This window comes from Acanthaster planci, linkage group LG02 (assembly GCF_054643075.1).
Source record: "Acanthaster planci isolate LZ-2023a linkage group LG02, COTS_SCS, whole genome shotgun sequence".
Lineage (NCBI taxonomy): Eukaryota > Metazoa > Echinodermata > Asteroidea > Valvatida > Acanthasteridae > Acanthaster > Acanthaster planci.
Window position 1 is genome coordinate 912522 of NC_141778.1, and position 20939 is coordinate 933460.

General features: G+C 41.7%; 2 protein-coding genes across 4 annotated transcripts; one reads left to right on the forward strand and one right to left on the reverse strand.

Moving 5' to 3' along the window:
• The first annotated feature begins 20 nt into the window (after positions 1–20).
• On the forward strand, positions 21–11744 carry emc2 (ER membrane protein complex subunit 2). The gene is made up of 10 exons (XM_022245769.2): positions 21–135; positions 4047–4157; positions 4597–4747; positions 4997–5054; positions 5449–5534; positions 5789–5848; positions 6298–6379; positions 7469–7579; positions 10118–10222; positions 10312–11744. Exons 1-10 carry the CDS (start codon positions 21–23, stop codon positions 10390–10392), a joined length of 960 nt encoding a protein of 319 aa, XP_022101461.1. The 3' UTR covers positions 10393–11744.
• Positions 11564–20873, reverse strand: trmt11 (tRNA methyltransferase 11 homolog). Of its 3 annotated transcripts, none has more exons than XM_022245821.2 (9): positions 20715–20873; positions 17785–17853; positions 16996–17385; positions 16561–16834; positions 15984–16115; positions 15732–15801; positions 15442–15573; positions 14963–15083; positions 11564–14497 (listed from the first exon to the last, which is right to left on the reverse strand). In XM_022245821.2, exons 1-9 carry the CDS (start codon positions 20871–20873, stop codon positions 14360–14362), a joined length of 1485 nt encoding a protein of 494 aa, XP_022101513.2. In that variant the 3' UTR covers positions 11564–14359. The 3 variants fall into 3 exon arrangements, with proteins under 3 accessions (XP_022101513.2, XP_086988482.1, XP_022101515.2); XM_087132356.1 differs by having other exon boundaries at positions 16996–17404; positions 20715–20849; XM_022245823.2 differs by lacking the exon at positions 20715–20873 and adding an exon at positions 20021–20690.
• Between the last annotated feature and the right edge of the window lie 66 nt (positions 20874–20939).

Genomic DNA, 20939 nt, shown 5'->3' on the forward strand with positions numbered 1-20939 from the left:
CTGAAAAATGAAGTTGTTGTATGGCAGGTTCCATGGAAACTTCCGTATGCGCATGCGTAGGTTCCGAGTATGGGAATTTTTCCCAGCATTCAGTGCTCTTATTGGACAAGATGGCGGCCGCCATTTCATGGGAAGGTAATGTCTGAAATGATAAATGTTTTCCCTTTGAAATTAGTCTTAACGTTGGCTAGTCTGAATCACGGTACAGTCAGATGTCATATAGAGCGGACTTTTTATTGAAAAACTGCACCACTTTGTAATATCTGTATTTAAGTGGCGGTAAATGCGTCTTAAAGTTGCCGGTATTGTTACCATTCATCATCCTGAACTAGCCCAGGTGGACTCCCTGACTGTTGCGTTTCGGAGGGAGACCAGCATGTCCAGGGTATAAAAGGTGCAAAATTGGGCGAAAAATTTGATAACTAAAATTTGCAACATTTCTACCTTCTCCAAGGAGCCAATTTCACGTCTGTAACTCCTGTGCGTCCTTATCTCCACAGCTGGTGGGTTAAGAAATTCAACACAACGGGAAAATAAATTCGGATGTAATGTTAATTCTTGCCATTGTTGTGGACTGTTTTTAGCCGTTCTCCTGTGCAGTTCGTAGATTGATTGCTATTTACCGCACGTGTGCGTGCCAGTACTGCCTCTGCATACTGTGTTCCGAATCAGTATAGCATCGCTGTCGCCTATCATGATCATTATGCCTGCAATGTAATCTTCTTTTTATTCTTCAATTGTCAAGATAAGTTACTGTTTCATTTTAATAAAAATCGGATCTCTACAATATTGTGTATTTATACATCTTTAACCAATAAAACTCTACGAACAAATTAAGCAGGTTAAACACTTCAAAGAGAGATTGTTGATGAACTTCTTCCTGTACAAGAACCCTGCACATACAGAGCTTTCTACGCTAACCGAGGTTATTCTTATAAAATAGCAGCTTGTGTCGCAAATTAATGTTTATAAACCAAAAATTAAAGCAGAACAAAATATGAACAGTGTAGGGGTAACCAATAGTGGGTTTATTGGTCAGTCTGAAGCCCCTGATCCGGCAACAACAGAACTGCATTTTCTATATCGTCTCGATGGCAGGCAGGTTAAAGCCGGGTACCAGTCACAGCCACCGTGTAGCAGGCGAGCAACAGACCTCCACTGGTAATCAAGCACTCATAGTGCATGCATGCAGCTCGGATTCCTGTACTGTATGTGCGTGCACTTTACAACTAGACTCGAGAACGGATGAATTGCATTTACAAAAGTAACATTTTCTCTCACTTATTTTACTTTATTTTGCCGTCCATGGTTCGTTTTGAGATTCTTAAACCCCCGGGACAGATAGATAAGGTCTCGAAGAATTTGTAAACGTGAAAAGTTATTTTCTTCAACAAGGTAAACTAAGAACAAATTAGAACCAATTTTGTGGTCGTTTTGTACACAACTGTTATACCCTGGATGTCAATCGTAATGTAATGAAGACAATGTCCAAACTGGGCTACATCAGGAATTAGCTCTACTGAGTGCAGCGTTAGTATTCCTCTTTGTATGATTTTGGATGGGATCGTCATACTAACGCTCCACGCTTGTACATAGAGTAAGGTGAAAACGGTTCTCAAAAATTCCAAAGACTTACCAAAAATACCTCTATCACCACCTACTGGCTTCCGTAAATGCCAATGTCTAACAGTTGGGGCTTCAATGATGTTTCTGACTTCAAAATCTGTCAAAATCCGACTGTTTTGCATGGCACACTCACAGCACTTAAACTTTTCACCGCCCGTACCTTTGCAGTAACTCTATGGGCGAAACATGGTCCTCCCAGAAACACGCATGAGTGGCCTACACATGTACGTGGTCTGGGCACAAGATTTGTTAATCTTGTTGGGAGTGCTGCCAATGACTGTTTCCTGGTCAATACGTCTTGTGCCCCAACTACATTTGGGCCCCTCCTGCGGTTTCGTTAGAGGACCATGCTCGCCCATAGGGGAAACCGTGGTTGGTAGCACCTTCAACTGTCACGATCAACAAGTTTTCTGGGTTTTCAACTGTGAAAAATTGGCATTTTTTCAAGTGGCATTTTGAAGGCTTTCCGTGACATCTACAAGAAACTAAGTAACATTTTTGGAAAAAAAATTGGATCAGAATTTCTTAGAAAGAATGAGGTTTAGATTGTGAATGTGGGAGCATTTGACTGCAGAGCAATGAAATGCATCATGATTTTCCGAATGGCCACCCCCAGGCCATGGTGGTGGACCTTGCGTGCACGGTGGTCGGTAAACATAACGGTCCGTTTGTGATAGCTTAGTATGTGCCACAGGCTGTACACATGGAGATACGGACTGCCTTTTGTGAGTTTTCTCCGTGGTTATCGTGCGTTCATGTTTTTTTTCCTCAAAGAAATAACATGTATTGATCATGCTTTTCAGAACTTTTCTGACTTTCTCCTCTCAACATCAATTTTAAAAAGTACATTCAGACACAGAGTTATTGGGTTTGAGAGATATTTGGACAACTAAGCAGCTAGACATGTACATGACATATATTTGTGAACTTCTGACTTAATGATAAATTTCAATGCCTTGCATCTAAGCCTGGCATGCCTGACCTTCATACTGTTATATTTCATATACATGTATTTCAAAAGTTTGAGAAATTATGGGTATTGTAATAATGTTGACAGCAATAGGCTGTTATTTATTTTGGGGGGGTGGAGGACATCATACACTTACCTGTAAGTTGAGTGGAAGTTTCCCTCTGCTCAAAATTGTCCAACTTTTCTCTCAGAGTTTGATCATAATTGTGATTGACTGGGACAGTAGTTAATTCAAAATGTCTCCTTCAAATTCTTCACTACAAAAATGTTTACAAATTGTGTTAAACTTATTTACATAGGCCTACATGTAATGAAATAAAACACTCAATGCACATTGCATCAGCAAAATACTAGATGTATTTTGACCAGTGTAATGCAGATCATTCACTGAGGAATTGCTGAACTTTCTGCGCCAATATTAACTTTTGTTTTGCTTGAATTACCAAAGCAAATGACAATGACTTAATAGAAAGATCTTTTTTGGAGGGAGGCAATCACACTTTGTCGCAAGAAATTAAAAAAATAGAACTTTGCAACAGCTGCCAACCAAGTTTTTTGTAATGTAAGCAAATTTGTAAATGAAACTTTTATGTAATAAGTCAGTAGAATATAGCACTTAGTTTACTTTTAAATCTGTCATTTTCTATGGGAAATTGATAGTGAAAAGTTCAGGAAATGCTCTAGAATAAATGACTAAAAATAATTTTTTTTCTGCTCAAACTGCAACATAAACACAAAGAAATTATTTCTAATTCAAGAGACAGCAACTGGCAGATTTGTCAGTAGCAGGGCACTGATACCCTGTACAATGACGTTTGCAGTGTATGTGCGTAAATTTCATTTGTATGGTGATTGGTGATGTAAAATTTACTACAGCCAATTTACTACAGACGATGTTCTTGTCGCTTCAGTCACGCCCTGTGTTCTTTAAAATATTATTCAATTTAGGATTTTAGTCCAACTTTTATCGAGTGCAAGTAATAAAAACTTTAGTTTATTTAAGAACAAATTTGGTCAAGTACTAAGTGTGTGAAGTATGGCAACTTATGAATACTTGTTAGCAGCAACTCCTGTGTCCTTCCTCTATGATATAACTGAGTGAGTTTTAAGTTTTTTCAACGAAGAAGTGTGGCCATACTGCATGAGAACAGTTGAGGGAAACTCAAGCATCAAGGTGCACCGTGTTAGGACTCAACTATAGGCCTAGGTCTTATTTCTGTTATTGGTCTTTCTTTGAGAATTATGTTTTTTGTTCTCAAGTTTCATACCGATAGCTTAAAGCGGGCACCTGGCAAGGCTAAATGTGGCTCTTTAGTTAAGAATCCCACAAAGTGGCGCTAACATAACTGATTTTGGAAACCATAGTCTACAGGCAGATTAACTTGTGTGACAAGGTTAACAGTTTTGTAATGAAACTCATTAGTCATTGATTTATGTATAATATGTGTAGATGCAAGGGAGTTGTTGAAAAAATGGAGAGAGGAGAATGCAAGGCGGAGTGCAGAGACGTTAGAGCTGGGGGAGTTTGTTCTGACAAACTACAAAAGACTTGGTGATGAAGGTAATTCTAGAAATATAAGGGAAGGAGTCAAAGAGGATCATTACATGTAGTTATTATCAATTAATAATCATTTCTGGTAATGACACCAAGGATTCCTCAAAAGTGCCCCTGGCACTTTAGCTCGTAAGCCTGAAGAAACCTGTAGAGAGGAGACAAAGAGAAGCAGTTACAGTTTTAGAGGTGGGAGGAAAACCCCAGAGGAATATTCTGGGTAAAACCCACAGAATCAGGTAGGGAATGAAAACCCAATCCACATGTGAATCGGGCCGGGATTTGAACCCGGACCGCAGAGGTGGATGGCGAGGAAAGAACCACTTCACCAACCTGACATCCCTAAGAAACATTCTAAGTTCAGATCTGAAAATTTGTGCTGAAACTGGCCTGTATTATGAAGAAATTCTTGTCTTCAATTTAATTACTAAATTGTTTCATTTGATAGTTTGGGCAGTCCACGAGCAAGTCTGCATTGCTGCCTTAGATGTAGGTGACATAGAAGAGGCATCACTCTCTATCAATGCATTGAAAAAACAATTCTCAAAGAGCACAAGGGTGAAGAGATTACAAGGCATGAAATTGGAAGCACAAGGAAGGTAAGCGGGAAATTAACTGGACCAGTAATAGTTGTATTCTAGTTGAACGAGGCTGCAGGTAATCAGCCTACAGTTCACAGCAGTATTCTATGTGTGTGTATTTTCATGGACAATATGGAATCGCCTTATTAAGTGAAATGGACTCTTTGTTTCAGGCACATGCCTGCTTTGATTGTTTTACATAACATGGCTTCTTTTTTGACCAGTTCCAAGTTGTACATTCTAGCTAAAAGAGAACATTTCTTGCAGGTTTGATGATGCCAAACTAGTTTATGAAGAATTGTTAAAAGAAGACCCTTCCAATGCTGTAAGTGCCTGCTCTTTGGAGTGCTTTGACTATTTGGTTCAGACTATGAAACAAGGAAACACTGAAGAAGTTATGCTGAGTTAATTTCAATGGACTAAATAGAACAGACTGGAGTAGGATATGAATCTGTAACCTCTGGCATGATGTGCACAGCAGGCTAACCACATACATGTATATGTGCTAAGCACAGAGAAATTCTTGCATAGCAAAAACAGGTCACCGGCTGAAATGTGAATTCTTTACTTCATGTGAATGGTTCCCTGCCAACTGTTACTTGGCACATAAATCTGCTTAGCTTTAATTTCGTACAAAAAAGCTACAGGGTGTGTTGGGGGCGTCCAATAACAAAAGAAGCTCGCCAACAAATTCGTAAGTTTTATGCATTATCCTTCAGATGATAAAGAAAAGGATGATATCTATCTTCAAAGCACAAGACAGAATACCAGAGGCTATTAAGGAGCTCAACAAATATCTGGAAAGGTGAGTGAACTCTTCATTAATCCACCTGGATTGAACCTACATGGATATCATTTTAAATGTTGTGGCTTATTTCATTAATTACATGGAGTAACCAGCAAATACCACTAACAGATGTATTTGTCTGAATGTATTTAAAAAAAAAGATTGAGATCAAGGTAGTAACATCATATTTTTCAATGTTAATATTTAAAGTTGTTTTTTTTTTCTGTGGCATTTAACTTGCCTTCTCTTTCTTCTTCTGTTTGCTTCGGCAGTTTTATGGCAGATCATGAGGCATGGTTAGAGTTGTCAGAGTTGTACATACAGGAACAAAAGTAAGTGAACATTTTGTTGTTAACTGGCTTAAATTGAACAATATGATATTGACGACCAAACATTCTCATTTATATGAGCAAAAGCACCCCCTCATCAGTTGCAAAGAGCAATGCTGGTCAGGAGTGTTCGTTTTGTTGGTAGCGATGCGATCGTAATGCGTGCATTTCTTACAGTTGTTGTTTGTGAACCAGTAAAGTGCAGCTCCCACCAAAGGAGTCTGTGTTGCTAGGAAAATTGCACCCTCTCTTGGTCCAGTTCAGGGCTCATAACACCTCTTTGGTTGTCCCAAAGGGACTTCTGTAAATAGGGAATGCTTAATTAGATGATTGAAAATGATTGATTTGGTTCAAATTAAAAACAGATTTTTATCTGAATAAAAACTTTATGTGTGTGCAAGTTTTATCCTTTTAACAAATTTGACACAAGTATTTGTCCCGTTTTTCTGCAGTTATAGCAAAGCGGCATTTTGTTTGGAAGAGTTAATTATGTCAAATCCACACAATCATCTCTACCATCAAAGATACGCTGAGGTAATGGGTTGTATGAATAAAACTAGCAAATGCTATGAAATTCAAGCAAACATCAAAAGCATTTACTGAGAAGTTAAACCATTAAGATTAAGCGAATACTTAAATTTGTACAAATAAAATTTTTCTTTTACTATTCAGCATCTACTAGTATAAATATTACAAAGAAGGTGTTATGCACGTGGCTGACTACACAGCCGAATGGTTTTGCACAACAGGGCTTCCATTGTCTGCACCTGCAGACACACACAGTGCAGCATGGTGCTGTATCTTGAGACCTCAGCATGGCAGATAAGCAGAATGACAGTAATTATGATTGCAAAAACCGTGATGGAGAAAATTGCTCTGCAACTCTCAAATCGGTACGACTGCCTGCATCTGGTTTCCTGAGATTCCCTCTGAAAGGCATACAGCTTTTCCTTTCGAATGACATTCGTGAATGCTGCCATTTTGAACATTACTAAGTGCTCCTCGTTTTCAAGCTTGCCCTGACCCAGTCTTGAAAAATGTCAAGTAAATACTCCAATTCTGTAGAAATTACTCATTTTATTCATACAAAATGAAGCAACTGCTTATTGTCAAGCACAAGCTTAAAGAGTAAAAAGTAAATAACTTTTACCTTTTAGCAATTGCACTAAAGTAAAAGCTTTTGCTTCGTTGTTATTCATACAAACACGAGTAAATGCTTCAAAAATGGTAGTAAAAGCAAATGCTACTTTTTATTCATACGACCCAATGTCATCATTTCAAACAGATCTGTGGTCAGCTTCAATTGTATACCTAGCTTGATGGATCAGTTGAAAATGACTCAGTCTTGACCAAATAGTAACATTGGGGAATTTGTCTCCATTTTTTCTACCATAAATGGGAGCTGAAGTAGTAATGAAATGTTAGCATGAGTAAAAAACACGAGCTGTCAAAAGTTGGTTAATCAATTATCAAATATGGGCAAATTTTAAAGCCCTGTATTAAAAGTTGGTGATTTTGGATATTCCTACATTTTCAAATTCACAGTTAAAGAGAAATAATCCAGGGAGCATGGATATTCATTTTCAATATATATGTAATTGATATTTCCTTGCATCTTTCAAGATTCGCTACACTCAGGGAGGCACTGAATCGATGGAAATTGCCAGGAAATATTTTTCTCAGGCTGTAAAGCTGAACAGTAACAACATCAGGGCACTATACGGCTTGTTTCTGGTGAGTTAAGGGGTGAATGGTAAACAGTATTGGGGCTCAAAATTAGTGGGCGCAGGTAGCTAAAACGCGCCCATTTGTCTCATAAATGTGCCCCTAAATTATAAAGAAAGCGCAAGTGCTAGCGCAGGTTTGTTTCTATTCATGCCACAAAAAATACCTAAACCTTTCTACTTCAGATCACCCTTCTCATGGAACCACAACACAAGTACAATTTTTTTACGATGTCAGCGAGCGTGGCAGGCTCACATGCATGCACACACACACACACCACGTGCCACACGCAGCCAGTGTCATGATATTATTGCTGTCGTGCACAGGCCATATCACTTGACTATGGCTAGAATTTACACAGGATTCTATGGGAACTGGCTGTGGCTACTGCCTATTGCAGTTAGTTCCCTTTTTATGTGTGTGCTCATGTACATGGTTTAGGTCCAGTGCCCAACTGTTGGCATCGCTTAGCACGTTTGGGGTTGGTCATGCACACTATATCGTGCAAGCCACTGGACTTTTATCAATTGCAAGTTAGCTTTTTTTCATTTTGTCACTTTGTATTAAATTGTTTAATTTTCTAGAAAATACATGTATATGTTTAATGGCATATGGGAGCAATTTGCTTGTATGGTGATTAGCCCAATATCAAGCCCTGAGTATGATTATCAGGGCATTGTACAGCGTGTTTGTGGTGAGTTATGGGGTGAATGGTGAATAGCAACAACATCAGGGCACTGTACGGCTTGTTTGTGGTGAGTTGTGGGGTGAATGGTGAATAGCATCAATATCAGGGCACTGTACGGCTTGTTTGTGGTGAGTTGTGGGGTGAATGGTGAACAGTAACAACATCAGGGCACTGTACGGCTTGTTTGTGGTGAGTTGTGGGGTGAATGGTGAATAGCAACAACATCAGGGCACTGTACGGCTTGTTTGTGGTGAGTTGTGGGGTGAATGGTGAATAGCAACAACATCAGGGCACTGTACGGCTTGTTTGTGGTGAGTTGTGGGGTGAATGGTGAATAGCATCAATATCAGGGCACTGTACGGCTTGTTTGTGGTGAGTTGTGGGGTGAATGGTGAACAGTGCGAACATCAGGGCACTGTACGGCTTGTTTGTGGTGAGTTGTGGGGTGAATGGTGAACAGTGCCAACATCAGGGCACTGTACGGCTTGTTTGTGGTGAGTTGTGGGGTGAATGGTGAATAGCAACAACATCAGGGCACTGTACAGCTTGTTTGTGGTGAGTTGTGGGGTGAATGGTGAACAGTGCCAACATCAGGGCACTGTACGGCTTGTTTGTGGTGAGTTGTGGGGTGAATGGTGAATAGCAACAACATCAGGGCACAGTACGGCTTGTTTGTGGTGAGTTGTGGGGTGAATGGTGAATAGCAACAACATCAGGGCACTGTACAGCTTGTTTGTGGGGAGTTGTGGGGTGAATGGTGAACAGTGCCAACATCAGGGCACTGTACGGCTTGTTTGTGGTGAGTTGTGGGGTGAATGGTGAACAGTGCCAACATCAGGGCACTGTACGGCTTGTTTGTGGTGAGTTGTGGGGTGAATGGTGAATAGCAACAACATCAGGGCACTGTACAGCTTGTTTGTGGTGAGTTGTGGGGTAAATGGTGAATAGCAACAATATCAGGGCACTGTACAGCTTGTTTGTGGTGAGTTGTGGGGTGAATGGTGAACAGTGCCAACATCAGGGCACTGTACGGCTTGTTTGTGGTGAGTTGTGGGGTGAATGGTGAATAGCAACAACATCAGGGCACTGTACAGCTTGTTTGTGGTGAGTTGTGGGGTGAATGGTGAACAGTAACAACATCAGGGCACTGTACAGCTTGTTTGTGGTGAGTTGTGGGGTGAATGTTGAACAGTAACAATGTCAGGGCACTGTACAGCTTGTTTGTGGTGAGTTGTGGGGTGAATGGTAAATAGCAACAACATCAGGGCACTGTACGGCTTGTTTGTGGTGAGTTGTGGGGTGAATGGTGAACAGCAACAACATCAGGGCACTGTACAGCTTGTTTGTGGTGAGTTGTGGGGTGAATGGTGAATAGCAACAACATCAGGGCACTGTACAGCTTGTTTGTGGTGAGTTGTGGGGTAAATGGTGAACAGTGCCAACATCAGGGCACTGTACGGCTTGTTTGTGGTGAGTTGTGGGGTGAATGGTGAACAGTGCCAACATCAGGGCACTGTACGGCTTGTTTGTGGTGAGTAGTGGGGTAAATGGTGAATAGCAACAACATCAGGGCACTGCACAGCTTGTTTGTGGTGAGTTGTGGGGTAAATGGTGAACAGTGCCAACGTCAGGGCACTGTGTTGCTCGTTTGTGGTGAGATGTGGGATGAATGCCGGGGCAAGACTTGTAAAAGCGAACAAGAAAGCCAGTGTATGTTTTATTTTTGGGTGCTTTACTGTAGTTTTTCCCAGTATGATTTATCAGAATTCATAAAACCTGGTTGAAAGATTTGATTTTTCTGAAAGTAAATGTTAACTGGGCTCATTGAATGCTGTTTGTCTTCCTCATGCGTCTTTCAGGCTGCAACTCATTTGGCGTCTTCACAGAAAGCCACCAGCAAGAGTAAAAAGGAGAATATCAGATATGCTGCCTGGGCATCTCAACAATTGCAGCACCGATATCGGGTAAGAATCATGTATTGATTTCATTTGTGCTTTGATTGTCATCATTTGTTAAAAACTAGAATTGTGACAAACTGTTTCTTTCTTTTCAGCTTGCCGAGAGGAAGGAGCCTGAGAGTCAAGTCCAGCATTTGGTGAAGATGATAGATTCATTACAGATCACTGCCTCATAATTTAACAGTAATCTGGTAGAAAGGTTGTTATATAATTGATGTAATTTTGGCAATTTATGTATAGCTTGAATTTTTAACAGATTTTTTTGGTCAGGGATTGTTAGTTCTGAGAAAGATTATTTTGACTTTCCATTTCTCACATTTGGCTTCCTTTGCATCCTTGGAACCACTTGTGGACTTGTAATTTGCAAAAAACTTCAAACTTTGGTTTTGTGTAATACAGTTGGATTTTCCATTAGTACAAAATGGACCCATGTAAGTCAAGACCTATGAATGAATGTGATACCAGAAGCTGAAGTCAGAGAAGCAGAGAAAGCACAGTTTGAGAAATGCACCCAACACTGCAGCACATGCACAACATGAAAGAGCACCTTTAAAGAAAACGTTTTCTCTGATTTTATCCGTTCAAATAAAGCATCCAAATTGAACGCAGTGTCATTTGTCTTCAGAACTCGACTATAACAAGCTTAAAAGGGGTGGTTCTGTTCATGCCAAGATGCGAATTCTGAATGTAGATTGGGTCATGCATGTAGCCATTGTTTGTAGCCACTGTTTGGCGTGCACAAGGATTTATCCACTATGAACACAGGGCAAGGGTTCCCCTCATGTTCTCTGTATTCTCCAAGTGATGCAATCTACATTCAGAATTCATACTTGGCTTGTTATAGTTGAGCTCTGAAGATAAATGACACTGCGTTTGATTTGGATGCTTCCATATTGATTTGAACAGATAAAATCTGAGAAACATGTTTTCCTTAGAGGTGCTCTTTAAGAGTTTAAACTTGGCATAGAATCTATCTTGGAATGACTTTTCTTGCATCAAACTATACCTACATTACCAGAAACATGCACATCTATAAAAACAATTCAATTTCAAATGGACTGTTCATCAACTTTGTAGACTTAGCAGAAAGTAAGCTATCCTGGGATGTGAAGTTTACTTAAGAATCTCAAAATTATAAAAACCGAAGTCTTCACAATTTACATATACATGTATTTGGATAGATTTATGCGACTGTGATCCTTTGTCTTTTTTATACATGCATTGTATTTAATTCTAAGGTTTGCACTTTGTGCATGTGGTCAGTGACAATCAAAACCCACATTATCTTGATCAATAGTTTCTTGGACCGCCAGTTTTCGAGTATATGTAGTCAATTCAATATGAATCTGACTTGTTTTGTTTGAAAAATTTTATTGCATTCTACACACAATACTGTTAATTTTGAAAGATACAGTGCTTTAGTTTGGTTGTTCAAGATTCAGCATCCGATATTTTTATGAGCATGTATTATGCCAGGTTGCATACACGAGGAATAAATGGTATTTGCTATTTCTAATTGACAAAGAAATCTGATTGTATTTGTCATTGAAAATATGGACATCTTTTTGTAATACACATTGTTGGATTATGTAACACATTCAAAAGCTGTTATCAGAAAAGAGAATACAGACAAAATGGAGCTTAAATTGTTTACTTCCCTGGATTTATACATGTGCAGTCTAAAACAACAAGCCAACTGGAGCAAAATGACTGTTTTCACTAAGGTGGGCACAGTGCTTCATGGTTCAGGCATATGTCCAACTCAACATGAGCGCCTGCACCTTAGCCCTTTCATGGTTCAGGCACATGTCCAGCTCAACATGAGGGCCTGCACCCTAGCCCTTTCATGGTTCAGGCACATGTCCAGCTCAACATGAGGGCCTGCACCCTAGCCCTTTCATGGTTCAGGCACATGTCCAGCTCAACATGAGTGCCTTCACCCTAGCCCTTTCATGGTTCAGGCACATGTCCAGCTCAACATGAGGACCTACACCCTAGCCCTTTCATGGTTCAGGCACATGTCCAGCTCAACATGAGGGCCTGCACCCTAGCCCTTTCATGGTTCAGGCACATGTCCAGCTCAACATGAGGGCCTGCACCCTAGCCCTTTCATGGTTCAGGCACATGTCCAGCTCAACATGAGAGCCTGCACCCTAGCCCTTTCATGGTTCAGGCACATGTCCAGCTCAACATGAGGGCCTGCACCCTAGCCCTTTCATGGTTCAGGCACATGTCCAGCTCAACATGAGGGCCTTCACCCTAGCCCTTTCATGGTTCAGGCACATTTCCAGCTCAACATGAGGGCCTGCACCCTTGCCCTTTTATGGTTCAGGCACATGTCCAGCTCAACATGAGTGCCTTCACCCTAGCCCTTTCATGGTTCAGGCATATGCCCAACTCAACATGAGAGCCTGCACCCTAGCCCTTTCATGGTTCAGGCACATTTCCAGCTCAACATGAGGGCCTGCACCCTTGCCCTTTTATGGTTCAGGCACATGTCCAGCTCAACATGAGTGCCTTCACCCTAGCCCTTTCATGGTTCAGGCACATGTCCAGCTCAACATGAGGGCCTGCACCCTAGCCCTTTCATGGTTCAGGCACATGTCCAGCTCAACATGAGCGCCTGCACCCTAGCCCTTTCATGGTTCAGGCACATGTCCAGCTCAACATGAGGGCCTGCACCCTAGCCCTTTCATGGTTCAGGCACATGTCCAGCTCAACATGAGAGCCTTCACCCTAGCCCTTTCATGGTTCTGGCACATGTCCAGTTCAACATAAGCGCTTGCACCTTAGCCCTTTCATGGTTCAGGCACATGTCCAGCTCAACATGAGGACCTACACCCTAGCCCTTTCATGGTTCAGGCACATGTCCAGCTCAACATGAGGGCCTGCACCCTAGCCCTTTCATGGTTCAGGCACATGTCCAGCTCAACATGAGGGCCTGCACCCTAGCCCTTTCATGGTTCAGGCACATGTCCAGCTCAACATGAGGGCCTTCACCCTAGCCCTTTCATGGTTCAGGCACATGTCCAGCTCAACATGAGGGCCTTCACCCTAGCCCTTTCATGGTTCAGGCACATGTCCAGCTCAACATGAGGGCCTGCACCCTAGCCCTTTCATGGTTCGGGCACATTTCCAGCTCAACATGAGGGCCTTCACCCTAGCCCTTTCATGGTTCAGGCACATGTTCAGCTCCACATGAAGGCCTGCACCCCAGCCCTTTCATGGTTCAGGCACATGTCCAGCTCAACATGAAGGCCTGCACCCTAGCCCTTTCATGGTTCAGGCACATGTCCAGCTCAACATGAGTGCCTGCACCCTAGCCCTTTCATGGTTCAGGCACATGTCCAGCTCAACATGAGTGCCTTCACCCTAGCCCTTTCATGGTTCAGGCACATTTCCAGCTCAACATGAGAGCCTGCACCTTGGCCCTTTCATGGTTCAGGCACATGCCCACCTCAACATGAGGGCCTTCACCCTAGCCCTTTCATGGTTCAGGCACATGTCCAGCTCAACATGAGGGCCTGCACCCTAGCCCTTTCATGGTTCAGGCACATTTCCAGCTCAACATGAGGGCCTTCACCCTAGCCCTTTCATGGTTCAGGCACATGTCCAGCTCAACATGAGGGCCTGCACCCTAGCCCTTTCATGGTTCAGGTACATGTCCAACTCAACATGAGAGCCTGCACCTTGGCCCTTTCATGGTTCAGGCACATGTCCAGCTCAACATGAGGGCCTTCACCTTAGCCCTTTCATGGTTCAGGCACATGCCCACCTCAACATGAGGGCCTTCACCCTAGCCCTTTCATGGTTCAGGCACATGCCCACCTCAACATGAGGGCCTGCACCCTAGCCCTTTCATGGTTTCCTGAATGTATAGTATAAATTTGAAACCCTCAATAAGATGGTACCAGGTGATTTTGGGGGTCGGAATGAAATCGTAAAATATGGTCTGGTTCTTTGAATTTAATGTTTTCAAATAAATAGACTTCGTTGGGGAATATGACTGAAATTGGGTCCCCACAAATAGGGCCTATTGTCCCGTGTGTGATGGTCACTGTTGTCACTGGTCACTGCATAACTCTCACATATGATTGACTGCTGCTGGTATCCTGCATCCAACTGTCCTCCCACTCTGATTGGTCACCTTGATTCGGTCTTACTCATTACTTTCATCTTCAAGTCCTTAGCATTCTGTCCAAACACCTTTTCCCTGATAGCATTGTGGTCTCGGTAACAGTCGTCCCTGATTTCAGCCCTAGAAGAATCACCCTCTAGACCCTGGACAGAAAACAAAATAGAACAAGTTAAATTCTTTAAAAAATGCTTCAAAATGCAGAATAATGACCACATTGAGCTCAACACTTTGTAGGCAAACTAGGAAAAACACCTCTCTGCACATTCACGAGCTGGTCAAAATCATTTGGTCTCACACAACAATAAAGATTAGATTTTATTTGCATATTTAACTAAAAACTAGTTTTGCCTGAATAGTGGATATGTGTTTGAGAGTGAAGCAAACCTTGGTGTGCATCGTTATGGCTTGTAAACAAGGTTTACTGAGCTGCACCCTCAGTCACCGTTTCATTTGTGTTTACTTTCCAACTCCAAAACTACATGTCCATGAAATCAGTGACAAACAATGGCCTAGCTCTAGATACAACATTCAGACATGGTCTTAATCATTCCTCCTGTGACAAATGGAAGCTCCCATGATCCCCTCCATCAAAAATGGAAGCTGTCTACCTCCATATGTCGCGTCTTCTCCATGGTGACGAGTCGTCTGCCTATCGTAGTGCTCAGAGGTTGTTCACTATTAGCCACTAGAGACAGGCAGGGGTGATGAGGTATCTGATCTTCAGTGTATCTGAGGATACATGTATTATAATAAAAATTTGGGCTGACGTGGGATTTAAAATGTCAAAGATTTGGGAAAATTGTAGGTGGTGACAGATTTGTTAGCAAAAAAATACAGTTTAGAGGTTCTCAGACCATTTTGAAGAGAACTAAATACTTAAATCATCTTTCCTCAAAGTGTCAAATTATCTCTTTTAATACACTAAAGCCAGAGTATTGGTGGAAATTGGTTGAATGCTAATATAATTGAGTTATTACCATTTTTGCATAAAAGTTTGCATGAGAGAAAAAATTTAGTAACACTCGAAATACATGTATTAACAAATCTGTCAAGAAGTAAAGAAAACTTATTGGCTTCCTGAACTTACTCTGCTCGACACACTGGGAGCCAATAGACAAGCCTGCCATGTAATCGCAGAAATCGGGCTGAGAAATTCAGGAGATCTGTGAAGATGTCCGACAGGTGATAGGCTGTCGTTGGAGGAATGTGTTGTGCTTCCCTTAAATAAATCCCCAAAAATATTTGTGACAAGACAACTGAATCCAAATCTAAATGATTATGATAAAATGACAAGATGACAGAAGTACAACCAAGATTACGCATACATCACACAATAGAACATCTTATCAATCATAGCAACTAAAGGATTAGACTTACTGCTCTTCGTTTACTGTCAGTTCCTTGGAACCCCCAATCTTCCTGGTAGACTCGCGGATTCCATAGGGAGCTGTGGAAAATTGTGGAAAATGAAAGCATTTCTAGTGAAAAGATGTCTTTCAACATTACCCTTAAAAACACAAGTGGAAAGCATTCAAATTTTCAGAACAGGCACAAAGTAGGACCATGAGAAACATCAGAGACAAAAACTCTCCAGGAAAAGACAAATTCTCCCCAAAACAACAGACGTACGATCAGTGATGATGGCATCAAAGAGTGGCTGTACCCTCCAAACTTGGCAGGAGAAGTCAGAAACAAGGACATCCAAGTAAAGATGCTCTAAGCCATATTGTCTCAAGTTAGCTCGAATATTCTCATCCTTCCCTGAAAAACAAAAAAACATGTAGGAACACAAGACTAAGTTAGTTGGACTCAATCAGAAACCCAATCACCAGCCAGGTCACTAGGCTTACAGGGGACTCCAGCTCAATTAGCCGGATGGTGCTTTTATTGGCCTGTGCAAAGGGACAACATGGAGTTTTTCCAAATCTTGGCAGTTCCAGGTTTTAGTTTGATATTTTTAGTTCTTCACGTTGCAACTCTGAAGCTCAATGAAACTCACATTTCAGCTACAGAAACTTCCAGATTTTCTAACCCAAGGCCAAGGAATTATTCAATTCCAGCTGTTAACATTTAAAACTGATTAGGACGCTTGAGATGAAGCCAAATATAGAGATGAAGACAAGTTCTGAAAAACCCTACAGCGCCCTCAAATGTCTATCACAGAGGCCATAAAACAATAATTCGACTTCAAGGAGTGCAGCATTACCTCTGTACTGTCCAACACCTTTCCGGCTGGTCTTGCCACGACCATGGATAATGTTGATATTGATGTCTCCGCCCAGCACGTAGCTGCCAAAGTGGGCAGCAGCTACCAGGAGACTCCCCGTTCCCACAAAAGGGTCAAAGGTCACCATCTCCGGCCTGACCTGAGCCTGGTTGGCCATGAGAAGGGAGAGGGTAGCATCCATGCTGGTGTTTCCAATGAAGTGACGCTTTTTGACTGAGTACAGCTGTTCCAACTGGCGCTGGCCTTCAGATATCTGTCAATCAAATATCAGTATAAGTAATTGATAACATCAGTCAACTAGCAATTAAAGCAGGTTACATGTAGGTTCTTCAGTTATTTGCAAACAAAGGCTAAACAGTACATAATTTTATAATGGATGATTTGCCAATTGCTCAGTCTAAAATAACAACTTACCAAGCGACCAAAGTAGATTTTGTAGGGTTGATCTGGGATTTTGTTTGGCGTTTGACCATAGTCTGCATATATATGAAACACCTGTTGAGGATTTTTCAGATCAACTTTCCCTTTGAAGTCCAGGAAATCTACCAAGTCTTCAATGATGGCCAACTTCTCCTCCATCCCGAGTTTTTTCCCGACCGTCCGCATCCTGAAGCAAAAACTTGTGTCTGCATTTTGGCTGAATGGTGCCTTTCTCTCATCGGGGTAGAGTTTTAGTGATTGATGGAGTTCAGACCATGAGTTTCCATGTCCCCACAATTCAATCATAAATCGACCCAGCATCGTGCGACCCATGATCTTGTGGGCACAAGAATTTGAGGGTAACCGGAGAAGCAGGAATGGATTCTAAAAAAAAAAGTCATGGCTACATTTGATTTTCAATAAATAAATCAATAAATCACAGAAGTTTACGCTGAAGTGTAAGAGTCTCAAATCTTTGAAATTGAACTGAGCTCATCTCATGATGTCTTCCCAATCTGGGCCCAACCTTTTCTTGTGCATCCTCCATCTTGCTACAAAAAGTTGAAACAAATAGCTACGTAAACAGTCATGCACATTATATTAATTGGAACTGGTTCTCTATATGGCTTTTGTTCAACATACAAGTTTGTCTATTTGCTAGGAGCATGTTCACTGAAATTCCATCCACGACCAAAAAGGCAAATATCACTTTGTACAGTTATCAGTAGGCTTGACTCCTATAATGTCTGTATATGGCAAAGAAATTGTTCTTCATTTTCTTACCATCTGGTCATATTCTGGGTCATTCAAGTCTACTTTGATTCCAAGTAAGGATGTAATGGCTCTCAGTTCCTTAAACATGTTGAAAATGAGAAACAAAATGCTATTTTAGTATTTTACGCAAAACACGCAAACAAAGCCTCCAACTTGTCCAAGAAAACCAGCATGGCAAGAGCATTCAAGCATTCAAGTTACAAAGGAAGAAACAGCTTTCCACTTTACTAGTCCTGGTATCAAAACAAGAAGATACTGATATAGGTACAGCATCTGAATCAACAGTAATGGACATGATGGAAATTCTTAAAAAGGTGTTAAGACCTGAATACCAGAAGACTGGTTATTAGCAAATGCTTCTGCCCTGTACAAGAAAGGCAATAAGGCCATTCCTTTAAAGTATAGACCAGTTTCTTTAACCTGGATTCATGCAAGCTTCTTAAACATATACTTTAACTCATTTGCATATTAGTAATGCTGGTAAACAAGTGGACATAACCATATTTGACTTCTCCAAAGCATTTGATACTGTCCCCCATGAGCGTCTGAAAGCTAAGCTTCATATGTATGGAATACGTGAAAAGCTACTGAAGGAGATTGTCAACTTTCTTCAGATGCGTAAACGAAGAGTGGTGTTCAATGGATCTAGTTCTGATTGGGATTCTGTGGACTCTGGTGTGCCTCAAGGCACAGTCCTCGGCCCCCTTTTGATTTTTGGTTTACATCAATGATATCACAGACAATCTTCAGTCAGAAATTTGTCTTTTTGCTGACGATTGCATTTTATATAGAAATACCCACAACTGGGCTGACTGCATCACACTTCATGAAGATATTGATAAACTCCATGAATGGGCCTATATATGCTAAATGCAATTTAATCTAAAGAAATGCTACATTATGCACATTGGAAACAAAAGGGAGAAGATTTGCAATAGTTATTAACTGCATAATCATTCTCTGGCAACGGTGGATCATCACCAGTATCTGGGAGTCTTCCTCTCCCACAAATTTAAAATGAGATTACCATTATGATTATATGATCAAGAAGGCTAACCAGGTCCTAGGTATGTTGCGGAGGAGCTTAAAGCAGTGCTCGAAAATTGGGGAAAACAACTGCTTATTTAGCACTTGTTCATCCACACCTGGAGTAGGCTTCAGTAGTATGCGATCCCTTCAAGGCTTAATACCGGTACATTAATAAGTGCGAGATGGTACAACGATGTGCAGCACGCTTTATTAACAACAACTTTACCAAATAGTAGAGAGGCTAGTGTGACCGACATGACCATGTTATGCCCCAACTATACCATAAGTCCCAACTATAGCTGGGACAGTCCCAACTGTAGTGCTGCAGTTGGGCTGGCCCAACTATTGTTGACCAATGTCTGTGGGAAATGTCTCAACATTATCCAAGTCAATGTGTCTCACACTTGAGACACAATTCATCTAAAATGTGGCACTTCATCTGTTCATCTAGCCCTACATGTATGACCGATGACGTGACATTTATGAACAATATGACTTTGGCACATGCTGGGCACATCATGCACACAGGACCTCTCTGCTGTAGTTGGGCCGGCCCAACTGTAGCACTCTAGTTGGGACGGGCCAAACTATAGTTGGGACGACCGATGTGAAGTTAGTTCCTCGTTTGACGTTCGACATTCAATGTTGAACAAGTAACTGTCCCATATTCGAACGTTGAATAAGTAACCGTTTGACATTCCGGGTGCACTGGCCTAAAAAGCTATGGAGTGCAACAGGAACAAAAAACAAACTACATGTATTTCCAATACATGTTGATTTGAAGCTTTGCATGGTGGAAGTTATGAGATGTACAATGGGCTTTCAGGTACAGCATGGACTTAATCTCTTGGAAGATGTGAGGTTATTAAAAGAACCAATAAGTGTTGACTTGAATTTTCGGTCAGGATACTCTTGCTGTCCTTTGGAGAGGGTGCTAGACTCAAGTGGAAGGTTGGTTTATAAAGGCAATCCGAATGGGGTGGGGCCTGAAACGGTATTCGCGGGTTGTATTACTGGTCACACGTGCACTGGAGCATGAGGTGTTGGATACTGTGGTGGATCAGAGATGCCAAAGGGGGGGCAGGGATTGTGGCTTCGGGTAGAGAAGACCCCAATACCTTGGGTGGGTGCAAGGTATGGGTTTTGGGTATAGGGGACCCTACTGTCCAACGATAGTTGGGACTGATGCTATAGTTGGGAAGTAACAATCACAAACCTTAGGTGGGATACCCTGAAACAGCCTCATGAAGTTGCTGGATTGATCTTGATGAAGCAAATGTATATGGGTACATCTGCTATCCGAAGTTTATTGTCAAGCATGGTTCCATAAGAACAGTCAACCACGTAGAACAGTCACTGGAAATAGTTCTCAACTTGATTTGCCGCACAGCAGAACTGAAGCGCATAGGAATTTCTCTGTGCCCTGAACTTGTAGATTGGAACAGGCTTCCTGATACACGTGATACAATCACGAAAATAGTCTCAACAATGTCAATCAGCTCTTTTGGGTATCAGGTTCTTGAGTTTATCAGATCCAAGGATAGGAACTTAAATTAACTCCGTGTGTCACTCTGTATTCTCCCGTGGCTATTACATGGATTCATTGAATCTGTTGCTACGTACTGAAGAAGAAAAATCAATTCTGCTCATCAACACAATGGAACGCTCTTTCCCCGCTTACAACTATGGAGTCGTCCACGTCCACCGCGCTCCCAGTGGAAGTGCAGTGGACGTCGCGACAACTCAACCCAGTCTGTCATTCCAAGCGATTCCTGTCCTAGCTAGCGGCGGGTAGGCCTAGGCCTATTTCCCGCAACGCGAAGAAAGAATGAGGACTATGCTCAGGGTCCAAGACGGAACCGCGAAAATGCCTACCGAATCATCTCAAACAAATTCAATTAAGTACTCACGGCCAATCTGAACTCGACGTGTTCTTGGGCAAAACACAGCAAGTACTGACGCATGGTGGCTGCCATCTTGAAAACCAATTGCATGCTGGGACACTGGTATCCGACAGAAGCTGCTAAATCGGATGAGGATTTTCGTTTGGTTACCAATTTAAATACCATTCGCTTGGTAAAAACGAGTGCTGTGACACAGTGTCACTAGTAAACGGGTAAGAATTTCCTGCTAAA